Source organism: Cricetulus griseus, chromosome 4, assembly GCF_003668045.3.
Source record: "Cricetulus griseus strain 17A/GY chromosome 4, alternate assembly CriGri-PICRH-1.0, whole genome shotgun sequence".
Taxonomy (NCBI): Eukaryota; Metazoa; Chordata; class Mammalia; order Rodentia; family Cricetidae; genus Cricetulus; species Cricetulus griseus.
Genome location: NC_048597.1, coordinates 184,026,185 through 184,040,092, shown reverse-complemented (window position 1 = coordinate 184,040,092; position 13,908 = coordinate 184,026,185). Strand labels below are relative to the sequence as shown.

Here is a 13,908-nt window from a genome sequence, read left to right as displayed (position 1 = left end):
TTTAATTACTCTATTTGCACTGGATCTATCCTTACTATAAATATACATCTTTTCTCCTCCTTCCTTTCTTGCTTCATATGTAGCCATGGCTAACTTTATACTTACAACCCTCCTGCATTAGTCTGGGATCATCACACCCAACCACCACACACACACACAGATCCTGGGGGAGGACAGAGCCAGTGTCAGTCCTCAGATATTCAGGGTCCAGCATATAGCAAACACTCATTAGACAGTTTCAGATAAGAATGAACAACTTTCAGTTTCAACTTTTCTTAAGAGAAAACACTAAAACTCTTAGTTCAAATTTGTTCTCTTGCCCATTTCAAGTATGCATTGTTTTTTTTTTTCTATAACTCCACTATGTTCCCTTTCATGAGCTCTTATGAGTACAGCTAGAAAGTTTTCTTTTTAGATACCAAAAATCTTCTCAATAATTGTAGCTTCTCAGTACTACTTTAAACTAACAACAGCATTTGACAATTTTCTTACAAATTATATAATTACAACAAATTAATTCTTGCTAGTTTGATGTTTCAATAACCATAACATTGGCTTTTTTTATTCTACCAGAATGAATTCTTCCTTTCAAATAAATTATAAACACACTAAGCAAGACTAAATTAGGCACTTACTGGTCATGCTCTGTCTTAGAAGCCCTCTAACATATACAATTTTGTTTTCTATTCTTAAAGAAATGATTTGAATATCAGTTATTTGTGTGGGTGTTTTTTTTGGGGGGGGTTTAAGACTGATCTCTCTTACTCTTGAATAAATAATTCACAACATTCTTTGGTTGGCATGGAAAATTAAATACTTTTAGATTCATGAAGTTACTTTAAAAAAATCCAAGTCTAAAAGCATGTTTTAGTTTTTTCTTATGCATTGATTTTTTTTAAAATTGTCATCCACTGTCCCTCTAGTCCCGCCTACTATTCTTGTCATTGTAGAAATTCTGTAAGAATGTTTAATTCAGCATCCCTATTCAATCATCTTACCCTCAGAATCCTAGACAAACCCTTCATTTAATAATCTTGCTCTGTATTCATTCTACCACAGAAGCTTAGAGCTAGAAGGAGTCTTGGAAATTTCTAAATGCAGTACCCAATAACAGCTAGATAGTAAGGAATGACAAAATCAATCACTGTACTACACAGCACTCATCTGCTTTAATACATCATGGTGTAAGACACGGAATACTTACTTGTATTCATCATAGACTTCTTGCTTGGGAAGTGAAGTCTCAGGATGCTCCTCTAAGGTATTCCGAATCCAGGAAAAGGCATGCATCTGCTGTGCTCGACTAGATGACATGGCATTCTGATCACTAACCATAAAATACAGACAAATTTTAGTTGAACTAGATAGCAATTCCATTAATAATTTTTAAAAGAAGGCCTAAATATTATGTTAAAAACATATTGACAGGTAAAACCAAACTCCAGTTTGACATACAGTGTATACTCAGTAATCTATAAACAAATTGCTCATTTGTGACTGTGAGCCAGTTTTTACAATCAGTGTCAGACTGCAATTACTGGCCCGTTCCATTGCCAGTTTGGATTTTAAAGCATGCATGATAGATGGTGGGGATATTACAATATTAGGCATTTGTATTGGCCCAAATTACCTCTCAATGAATATTTCCTAACTTACTTGCCTGTTCATTTGCCCATACTTACTAAATCATTAAATGTTTAAAACTATGGTAAAAGTTCTTTATATTCCATTTGGTCTGCACACTCAAAGAATATGCCATGTAGAAGTAATTAACCTGAAATCATAGTAAACATTCTATGCCTAGGCCACATGGGAGACATCTCAAGAGGGTCAATCTCCCACTATGGCCCTTCTCACAGTTAGGCTCTTTGCACAGACTACCATATGCACCCCAAAGCATGAATTTTTACTATCTGGCAATACTTTTATAAGCTGATCTCATGAAATCAGCATTATAGATAGTATAAGGCAAGCTATTCCACTGATGCTAACATTAATCTCAGCCTCCTAGAAGAGTTATCTGATTCCAAAATACTGAGCATGTTTTTAGGTCAGGAAATGATTTAGATAGTTACTACATTGGTCTGAGACAAGAACAGGTAAAGGCAACATAATTTTTATTGCATTTCTTCTTATGTATAATTTTAAATGGATAATGTTGAAAATAACATATGAGTAAAATTAATCCTCAGAAATACTTAAAAGGTAATGAAACTGTTAATAGAATCTGAAAAGTTTTTCTCCACTTAAATTTGTTTTTTAAACTTTAGTATTTTTAATGACGAAACTAAAGTAATAGCAAGTATTTAAAGTGAGGTGTATCTACCAAGAATTATGCTCAACACTGTACTTCCTTTCTTCCCTCTTATATCCTATGATATGCTTACTTATCTCTACATCTAATACAACCCCACACTATTCTTCGGAATACTTACCTGGTTATTCTTTGGTTTTCTGTTCTTTTTTCACAATTTTTTATACTACATAAATACTCCCACTGGCCTATATAACAAAATCCAATTTACATTTCACAGTATTTAGCCACTTACATAAATGAATTAGTAAAAACTGCAGGTAAATACTTAACTAAATATTATCAAAGACACAAATGATCCATTGTTTCACTAGTCTGTGTTCTAACAAGCTTGGAAATACTTAAACAACAACCAATCATAATACCCACAGGTTAGCACTATCCTACAAACAAGGTAGTTGTGACAAAGGATAGGGCTACCTTTTCTCTGCACTGCTGAGACCAGAAGGCAGCTGAAGGTAGAGGTAGAGTTTCTCTAGGTCTGTAAACTTCTCAACTTCTTGCTGGTTACAAAGCGTTAAAAAGAAAGATCATTAAAAAAATTTCCTCCCAACTAAATTTATTATTTTCTCAAGTTATTGATCTTTTATGATTTTCAAATACCTAGAATGTCAGTAATGCTAATTGAAGTCTAAAAAACTAAAATAAAACCAACAAACCCTTCTGAATTATGCAAGTAAAATTACAGTTTGATTCTCAACAGTGGCTTCTATTTAGAGAACCTATTTATAAGACTCTCCATTACTACTGTTGAGCAACTACGTCACTCCTGCATTCCTTCATAGGGGCTGCCATCCATGTCACAACCCTTTCTACAATGAAGATATTCATGGTAACTCATTTCAAGCAAAACTACATTGTAATGAAAAGTGAATTGGTTAGTGGTATTTCTGATGACAGAAGTTTTCAGGGGTGGGGTGGGGTGGGGGTAGAGGTGGAGGAGGACTTTTTGAGACAGGGTCACTCTATTATGCAGCTCTGACTGGCCTTGAACTCACAGAGATCCATCTGCCTCAGCTTCATGAGAGCTGGGATTAAAGGCATGTACCATCATGCCTGGCTCAAAATTTATTCTTAAAGTTCAGTATAAACACAGATTCAATTTTGAAGGGAAAATAACCCCACAACCTTGAACAATTAATTTTATATGTATTATTTACAATTATACACATATATGTATGTACATAGAGGCCAGAGGAGGATGTTGGATGTCTTCCTATATCGCATTCTTGTTTTATTTGCTTTAAGTTTCTCCCTTAACCTGTAGTTGGCCGTTTACTGACTAGACCAGTGGTTAGCAAGCCTTAGTGATACTCCCATCTCTCCCTGCCTCCCTCAGAAACACTAAGAATGCAGGTCCATGCCTTGGCTTCTTATGTGAGTTCTGTAGACCTTATGCTTGTGCAGAAAACACTCTTACCTACTGAGCCATCTGTTTAGACCACAGCAGTCTATTCTTATTATCAAAATTTACCCATAATTTACCCATAATTGTCTTAATCTTAAGACAATTCACAAGGTGATTTAATCTGTTATTTGCTTATAGGTTCTAAATGTACAATTCAAAAATTTCACCACCTATAGGTATTTTCCAAATGGCTTTTGTTCTAATACCTAATGAGCTACAAAAAAAGTGAGCATACCTTCCTCAATTTTTCATAGTTCCCACAATGTGTGGTTTTGGAGTCTGCTTAATTTTATTCTTCACAGTGTATTCCACATAAATCCTCCAGTTGGACCACTAACATTTTGCCCCACAGTTTTTCAGTCTCTTTATTTTCACTGCCACGGTAGTCTTGGTCTTTTGGCTCTTTTCTTTCACCAATGAAAGAGATTTCATTTAATAAGTATATATGGTTTGGGTTTTCAATAGTTCACAAATTATGCAAGAGAATCATATAGCTATATTGTGTACTGTATATCACACAAATACTTGAACACAGCACAATACAGATCAACACCACAATTTTTTTTTGCCCTTAAGGACTTAAGACAATATTTATCTAACTAACTGGCTTCCCTGGCTCCAACCTCTCCCCCTTTTAATGTATTAATTTGGCTCCTTACATACTATCATCCTCATTCAACTTCCAAAGTGCCTATCATATTGAACATAGGGAGGTTACATTGTAATAATAAAACATACATAAAATTATGGACAGAATCTGAGAACTATAACTAAAATCACAATCTTTGATTAAGAAGTCTCATACTGACTGTGAAACTTGGGTTCTACATAGTGTTTTAACTTTATGGATCTGAGAAGAGTAGAGAAAGAACTTCAGATCAGAGAAGACATTTCAAAATGTATTTCAAAGGAGACTACATAAGAAGATGTCAAAGAATATTTTTGGGAAAAAGCTTAAAATTTTTTATTTCAAGCATCAAGAACTTGTAAATGCTATGTTGTTTCTTTATTTGACACACAAAAGAAAAACTACAGAATATCACTAAAAATAGTAATATCAAGCTCTATGAAGAAATTGGGAACAAAATGACCCAAATGTGTATCAATGGCATTTTAGTCCAGTCTGAGTTCAGCACAGTTTCTGGTTTTAGAAATTTGTGTCATTCACTATCAATGTTGGCTTCCAAAACAATGCTTGCTGATTTATGTAAAAACTCTAAACCTGCTAGATTATCATGTATTTAATACATGTGAAAACTTAAATGTAAAGAATAAATTTCCTATTCCATGTTGAGATGCAATGGTTGTTAAAAAAACACATCTGCCTGGATTTATGAAGTGACAGATAATGGTAGTCTATATTCACAGCAGTGAAACATATACACTTAAGGACTGTGAGCCCTGAATGTACAGATCTGCTTGCCTCTGCCTTAAGAACGTTACTCTAAGTCAGTGCTTCTCAACCTTCCTAATGTTGCTACATTTAATACAGTTCCTCATGTTGTGGTGACCCCCAACCGTAAAATTATTTTTGTTGCTATTTCATAATTGAAATTTTGCTACTGTTAAGAATCATAATTTAGCCAGGTTGTAGTGGCGCACGCCTTTAGTCCCAGCACTTGGGAGGCAGAGACAGGTGGATCTCTGTGAGTTCGAGACCAGCCTGGACTACAAGAGCTAGTTCCAGGACAGCCTCCAAAGCCACAGAGAAACCCTGTCTCGAAAAACCAAAAAAACCAAAACCAAAACAACAACAACAACAACAACAACAAAAAACTCCATAATTTAAATATCTGATATGTAGGATACCTGATATATGACCTCAAAGGGGTCAAGACTCACTCTTAGAGAAGTGATGCTCTAAGTAAAATAAATCATTCACAAGAGGCCTAGGCAGATTAGTGATACCTCTCCCCCAGACACCCCTCCAACTAGACTGTGAGAAGGGACCTGCAATGACTGTTTAATGGGCATAATACTGCCTCTTAGTTAGATTCAAACAGTTTGGAATTAGATTGAGTATTACTTGTACTGTACTGTGAATATATGTACTAAATGTGAATAATGGTAAACTTTTATTAACAGAAAAAATATAGTTTGGGGGCTGGAGAGATGGTTCAGAGGTTAAATGCACTTGTTGCTTTTACAGAGGAGCTGGGTTAAATTCCCAGAGCTCATAACCAGGGACCCAACATGTCTGTCTGTCTGTCCATCCATCCGTCCATCCGTCCGTCCTTTTGTTTTTTTGAGACAAGGTTCTTCTGTGTACTGTAGCTATCCTGGAACTCACTCTGTAGACCAGGTTGGCCTTGAACTCAAGAGATCTGTCTGCCTGTCTCTCTAGTGCTGGGGTTAAAGATATGTACCACCACACATGGTACACATATATGCATGGAGGCAAAATACTCATAAAAAAGAAATAAAAACAAAGTATACCAACTATAGTTTGTTTGGAAGATTTGTCTTCACATCTAAAGACTCAAACTGCAAAAAGATCTCATTTTAAAAACAATGACATGCACCAACATCCCTTTATCACCAGACTTAAGTTTTCACTTTTTAAAAGACATTCTTAAAGTTATGAAAGTGGTTTGAAGTTTAGGGTGAGCCTCAAGTGTAGTTTATTGAATAAACTAGATAACAGTTGATAGAAGAAAATATGAGAAGAAAATATGTCATAGTTAGACAGTAGTTAACTTACTTTGAAATTTCAATGTACCAAAAATCACCTTTACATTTATCAAGGTGGGGCATGGGGGGAAAAAGGTTGTGAAGCAATGGTTTAAAAATATACAGCTTTGGTGGTCTCTTCCCCTGAACTTTTAAACATATATAGAAAACAAACAAGCAAATACACTAGATAATAAATCAACTTGAATCAAAGCTTATAACACTATCCTGTTTCTTCCTCTATTTTGGATCCTAGTATTCACTCAGAAAAATGCTCAGCTTATGGGTAATTAATTAATTTGCATTTATGGATTAATTTAATAATGCTTTCCAGTAACAGGTTATACTTTCCCCATTAACTAAGATAAAGCTTTATCTCTTTTGTTCTAATTAATTTTCTTGTGAGGCAGAATCCTAAAAAATAAGATGAAGTCATATAGGAATCTTTCTAAAAATTTAACATCCAATTTTGTTTTTAAAAATCTAAAATTATAAAATCACAAAGTACAGAGAGAACATGTAAGCATGCACTACTATGCTACATTTGCTTCTAATATTTTTCACATCCTTTCAGCAGCATATATAATAAAGATACCTGTTTACCCAATGTTTGAAATATTAATGTAATGGGATGAGTCTAAAATGCTGATTGATAGAAAAGAGATAAAATGTGATACTTAACCACAACAGTTTTATTGTGCCACAAAGAAAATCATCATTTGTAAGAAAACAGATGGAAACAAATAAGCCAATCTCAGAAATACTGCATATTTGCTTCTGTATGTGCATTTTCGGGGGCATACAAATAAAGGTGGGACAATTAGGGAAAAGAAACAGAGGGAGGAGGATGAGCGAAAGCAATGGGGGGCAAGGATCAAGATGCCATAGGCATTTATGAACAAGTCATAAGAAAAACCACCAGTTTACATCTCATTCATATATATATGATGGTTAAAAAAACAAAAGTCAGATAATGAAAAAGTATACTGTATAGAATGGTCTGTTCATTTTCCTACTAAGAGTGAATTATCTTAAAGTTTCACTATTTTAAACACTAATGCTGCCTGGTTGATGGGGGATGTCCTTCTGTATATATTTTTCTTTTATTGGTTGATGAATAAAACACGGGTTGGTCAGTAGCCAGGAAGGAAGTATACGCAGGGCTATGAGAATTCTGGGGAGAGGACTCAGAGAGAGGTTGAGAGGGAGATGCCATGTAGATACTGAAGGAGTAACAGGTTCTGGGAATTCTCCGGTAAGCCAAGACCATGTGAAAATACTTATATTAATAGAAATGGTTTAATAATTAAGAGAGAGCTAGCCAATAAGAAGCCTGAGCCATTGGCTAAACAGTTTATAATTAATGTAAGCCTCTGTGTTTATTTGGGGCTAAATGGCTGTGGGACCAGACAGAACAGAAACTTCTATCTACACCTAGTGGTGGTGGCGCATGCCTTTAATCCTAGCACTCAGGAGGCAGAGGCAGGTGAATCTCTGTGAGTTCGAGGCCAGCCTGGTCTACAAAGCGAGTTCCAGGACAGCCAGGAGGGTTACACAGAAAAACCCTGCCTTGAAAAACCAAAAATCAAAACAAAACAAACTAACCACTAATGCTATTATTTGTGTTCCTTGTGAGTTTTTAAATAATCTTATGGCATGAAGAAATGTTTCTATTTCACCTATAATTTTATAAATAATGATGAGTATGGTCACATTAGCTTTAATACAATGTCTCTGAGGCTTTTCTGCGGCAGCAGATCTGAAATGTGGGCTGGAGAATCTGGATTTTTAACAAGCAATACTGCTACTGCTCCTCAGAGAATTATGTCCCTGGAACTAGTGTTCAAAGGACATTTCATGTTGAATACACATTTAAAAAAGGCTCTTCATCATAGACAAGGTATACTAATCCCCCAGTAGTTACATGTGCACATAAGATTTTTCTCTTAGTTGTAAGTATTCATTTTGATTTTGGAGACTTATGACACAAATCTTCTGATGTTCCAGGTAGTCAAATACCTCAGCCTCTTCATTCATTATCCTAAATCCTAGTACTTTGTTTCACTGGATTAAATAAGAAAGAGGGAAAGGCATGAGGACTCTATTTTCCATGTTTGTTGTCTTAATTTTCAGTTTCCTAACTTCTATGAAAATCAGGGGGAGGCATAGGATTTCCTTTTGTAGGGAACCTACATAAACTATGTAAAGGGAAATTGTTTTTCTATTCTCTGTCCTAGAAAACATCAAGCAACCAAGAGAGCAAACACTTTGTATTGTATTATATTTGATTACTGTTAAGAATTTGGCCTTGCCAGGCGTTGGTGGTGCACGCCTTTAATCCCACCACCTGGGAGGCAGAGGCAGGCGGATCTCTGTGAGTTCCAGGCCAGCATAGAGCAAGTTCCAGCATAGCCTCCAAAGCCACTGAGAAACCCTGTCTTGAAAAAAAAAAACAAAAAACAAAAATTGGCCTTCTGTTTATAAACCTACTGAACTAGGTATGAAATGAAAATGGTTTACTTTCTCTGCTCTGCTATAAGTAAAATGATCTAAGTACACTTGGAAGATGTTGAGTTACTAGGGGTCAGGGAAGGAAAAGTAAACCAAGTCCAATAAGCAAACTTGAGCAAAACCCTAATGTAGCTTGAATGATAATGGCCTCATAAGACTCATAAACTTCAACACTTGATCCTCAGTTGATGAAGAATTAGGAGGTGTGGCCTTCTTAAAGGAAGTATGTCACCATAGGCAGGCTCTGAGGTTTTAAAAGACTCATTTCATTCCCAGCATGTCTTCTCTCTTTCTCTGCCTTTACAGTTGTGGGTGAAGATGTGAGCTTTTACCTGTTTCTTTGCTGTCATCACAGACTCTAACCTTATCTAAAAATCAAAACAAAACAAAGCAAGAAACTCCTTTCAATTTATTCCATCCACAATTATGTGTGGAGAAATTGCAGCACTAACAATCCCAAGGTGCTGCAATGTGAATGTTGGCAAATTGATTTACCAAGATAGGACTATAAGTGGATTCTGTGTATAATACTGTAAAAGTTCTGCATCTAACATATGAGAGCATTTTAATAAGAAAGATATTGTCAAGAACATTCCCTGGAGCACGCCTTTAATCCCAGCACTCAGGAGGCAGAAGCAGGGGGATCTCTGTGAGTTCGAGACCAGCCTGGTCTCCAGAGCAAGTTCCAGGATAGGCTCCAAAGCTACACAGAGAAAAACCCTGTCTCAAAAAACCAAAAAAAAAAAAAAAAAAAAAAAAAGAGAACATTCCCTATATTTAGGGAAAACTCACATTTAGGAACGTGGTTTCAACTATATTTTGGGTCTTTACATTAATTTTATTTATTTATCTGCTTAATTCTTAAAAATTGAATTCATACATTAGTAGTAATAAATTAAAAGAGAACTACAGGAAAGAAAAAACAACATAAAGGACTAAATAAAAATATCACAGATAACTAGAACATCTTTACTAAGTTAACCCAAAGGCTGTATTACAAAATAAGTCTATCTTCAGACCACAAGCATGCTAAAGTCATGGTATATTTTAATTAGATACTCCAAAATGTAGTTCTAGTTTTAGTCAAGTCTGGGTTACTATGCTGACCTTGGTTAGCATTTAGCATTCATTATAGAATGCTTCCTCTAGCAGAGGAGAAAAGAAACTTTTTCAAATGGTCAAATGCTTTACACATATCTCTCTAATGATATATATACACTGGCAGGAGCAAAAAGCACTTGAGTGAGCTATTTTAATTTATTGTTAGGAGTAAGTAATCTCCCTTAGAAGGTCTCAGTCTAATATCAGTCTGGTTCTCAGAAAGCATGTATCTAAAGTGGTTTTAGTCCACCACTTTAGCAGTTAAGGACATTAAGCTAATTCTCCTCCCACTTAAAATCATAATCATGAAACACACTTGAAAGTTTCAAAGTTAAATGAAATTACTCATTCATCCAGAATTAAGTACTTAGTACATTTTAGGTAATATTTATATTTTAGTAACATGGAAGTGGATAATAAACAAAAATTATCCACATGATGAAGATAAATGCTAGAAGCAAAAAAAAATGTTGGGAAGCATAATTTAAAACAAATTGATCAAAGGTCTCAACACAAAGCAAAAATGCAAATGTTTTGCACAATGGCTGACCTGTAGGGAGACACGGTAACCACACCTCCATGGTGTAGCTGACCATTCCTGCCTAGTTAGGGATAGCTTCCTATTGTTTATGGTTGGGATTGGAAGGAGGTGTTCAGGCTTGGACACCTCTTTCAGATGACTTTAGGGTTTAGTTAAAATAGACATAGTTAGGATGTGACATAAGCAGATTGTTGTATCTTATATTTCACCTTTATGATTGTTAATTTTGGATACTTTACACTGTTAAGTTTTAATCCTCTTTTAGACTAAAAGAGGAATTGTGGGGAGACATGGTAACCACACCTCCTAAGGACTGGCTACAGGTGTACCTGACCACGACTGCAAGGGTGTAGTCAGGGTGACTTAGGGAAGGTTTAAGAGTGAGGGGCACGAAGGTGGAAGTCCCTTCTTCCTTTTCATCATTGGCTTGTTGTACTTACTCTGTGTCCTGCCGGCTGGCTAGCTTGCTCTATAAGTAAGGCATCTCCCTAATAAATACCTTTATATCTTTGCCTGATTCTGTATTGGTAATTCTCTCATTACTGACATACAGCAGAGATTCCTACAAGATATCATTATTCTTTGTTTAGTCAACTTTGTTATATTTTGCTTTCTATTGACTGGGTATTGTAATGGTGCCAGAAGCAATGATAAGAGGTAGTACACATTACTAAAAAACAAAAATAGAGTTTTTTCCCCCCACTCTCTGTCCTCAGCTAGATAATTATGGTTTCCTCAAGCCTATAAAGAATGCCTCTTGGAAGAACTTTGCCCACAAAGAATCTAACACAAACTCCAATGTAAGTCATTGTAATACAAATAGAGAACACTTAAAATTCTTTTGGCCGTTTTGAGGACATAAAAGCATGGTGGGGACTGAGAAGACTTGAGAGCTCCTATCACTTCTGAAACAGAACTCAGGCACAACTGCTGACATGTGGGAAGATGGATTTAGTGTACTACATTTTCCCCAGAAGCCAGAGACCAATTTTTGCCTCAGTGAACTTTCCCATATTTGAAACAGAAAAATAAATTCAACAAAAAGTTAGAAATAAATCAAAAGGAACTAAAGTACTATTCATTAGTAATATAATTAGGTATGCATAAATGTTTAAGACCTGTACATAAAATTACTATTATATTTACAGGGCTGGAGAGTTAAGAGCATTGGCTGCTCTTGCAGAGGACCAAGATTGGTTCCTAGTACCCATGTGTTGGCTTATAAACCCTGTAAATCCAGTTGCAGGGAATTCAACATCTTCTGACCTCTGCAGGCACTGTATATACATGGTGCCTTTACATATATGCAGGCAAACACTCATAAACATAAAATGAAAATACAATCACTGCATTTAGCTTATGAGGGTGAATGCCAAAAGATCAATATAGATACAGGCAATAAGACACTGGCTAATCAAAAAAATTTTAATTACCAACCAAAACAGCATCTCAGCTTTAAAAATTTTAATATTTAGGAATAGTTTTAAGAAAATTTATATGAAATCCATAGAGAAAACTACAAAGGTATATTGAGAGAAATTATGGGAGAACCAACTAATAGTGACATCCCAATCTCATAAAGGAGGGCCTGGTAAACTCACTGCAATCCCAATAAAAATACCAATGGAACAATTTTTCTGAAAATAGAAATAGACAATGTAATTCTAAAACTTGTATGGAAACGGCCAAAAGAATTTGAATTGTTAATAGATCTGATACTCAGACTTCATACAAAGTGATAGCAAACAAGACAATGGGGTGATGTCACTGATGGGGAGGGAAGACAGTCTAGAAAAAGACCTATATATATACATTGTGATTTTTTGATAGGCTACACGATTATCAATAAATGGTGACGAATAGCTAGACACCCATGCAACTGAATATCAACTGAAGCCAAAGAAAAATTAAAAATCAAAATGATTCAAAGATAATGAAGAAAAGACTAAATACAAATTTTAGAAGGAAATATGTTAAATTTTCCATGGGAAGGTTGAAATACTAGGAAAAGTGAGGTTAAGATGTTGGAAAGGCTGAGCAGTTGTGATGTATGTCTTTAATCCCAGCACTTGGGATGCAGAGACAAGATCTGAATCCAGCCTTATCTACAGAAAAACTCTGTCAATCACCCCCCCCCAAAACTCCCACAAAACCAACAAACAAAAAAACCCAAACAAGACAAAATGAACCAAACAAAAAGATGTTGGCAAATGCTTCCTTTAAAACATTTACAGGATGACACAAAGTGGTCGAAAAGAGCAGTCGTGTGCAACTGGAAACTGACAAAGGAAAACAATGCATGAAGTACTGAAGTTATTAAAGACACCTGAACTCCTGTAAATAACTATTAGAGCCCCTATTATTCTTGCTTGAGACTGCTACCATGACTCCATCTCACCTAGTCTGAATAGTAATGCTACCAAAATGAGGCTACCGTGTCTAAATGAAGCAGGAGGTAGGGTCAGATGTACCTCCAGGAAGGTTAACTCCAGTACCAAGTAACTGAAAAAGTCCCTTGGACTGCTCCAGACAGTTCCTTCAATTGTACAAACCCTCTCTAACAATAGAAAAAAAATGTGACTATGGCTAGGAAATAAAACCCAGTAGGAGATTACTCTAAAGATACACATACAAACTAAGAAAACAACATTTTCCCAAGTTGACCTTTGGGATACCACAAACGACTTAAAAACTCATGCATATGGACTGCATCTCAAGCAGATGGCTATGAAAAGATTATAGAAAAGAACATGTGTAGTAAATATGACGTTACTTAAGCAGAGATGCTAATCATCTATGCCAGTCAAAGAAGGATCTAACCCCATCAGGAAGCCCCTTTGTAACTAAAACCCCTTGTAAGCACAGGAGCTCTTGAACCATGTGCTTTCTGGAGCCCATTGCTCTGTGGAAATGTATTTGGCTTTCATTCTCACTAAATCAATGGCCTTCACTGCTGCTTTTCTGTGTTTTGCTCAATTCTTTGAGATACAGAGAACAGAACATTACCTCATGAAAGATTCTCAAGTCCTTTTTCAGTAACATAAACAAGGGAAAACTTGAATACAAGTCAGATAACAAAAACTAATAAATAAACAACATCTTTTTTATAGTCTAGTTGGCCTTGAACAGTCCTCCTGCTTAAGCTTCTGAGTCCTAGGTTTAGAAATTTAAAAAAATGTTTTTTATTTTATTTGTATTGGTGATTTTCTTGTATCTATGTCTGTGTGAGGGTGTCAGATCTTGGAGTTCAGACAGTAGTGAACTGGGACTTGAACCCAGGTCCTCTGGAAGAGCAGTCAGTGCTGTTAACCACTGAGCCATCTCTCCAGCTCCGGTTTAGAAAATTTTAATAGAAAAACCAAA

General features: G+C 35.7%; 1 protein-coding gene across 4 annotated transcripts in view; it reads right to left on the bottom strand.

Annotated features, from left to right (window-relative positions):
• Positions 1 to 13,908, bottom strand: part of Rfx7 (regulatory factor X7) — an 82,310-nt gene that overhangs the window by 18,642 nt on the left and 49,760 nt on the right. For 2 of the 4 annotated variants that reach the window (XM_027411186.2, XM_027411185.2), the window contains exons 4-5: positions 2,735 to 2,817; positions 1,205 to 1,327 (exon numbers count right to left, since the gene is read on the bottom strand). In XM_027411186.2, the coding sequence (XP_027266987.1) occupies positions 1,205 to 1,327; positions 2,735 to 2,817 (206 nt within the window). Of the gene's footprint in view, positions 1 to 1,204; positions 1,328 to 2,734; positions 2,818 to 3,957; positions 4,130 to 13,908 lie in introns of all 4 variants that reach the window. The other 2 variants (XM_027411187.2, XM_035443800.1) reach the window with 2 other exon arrangements.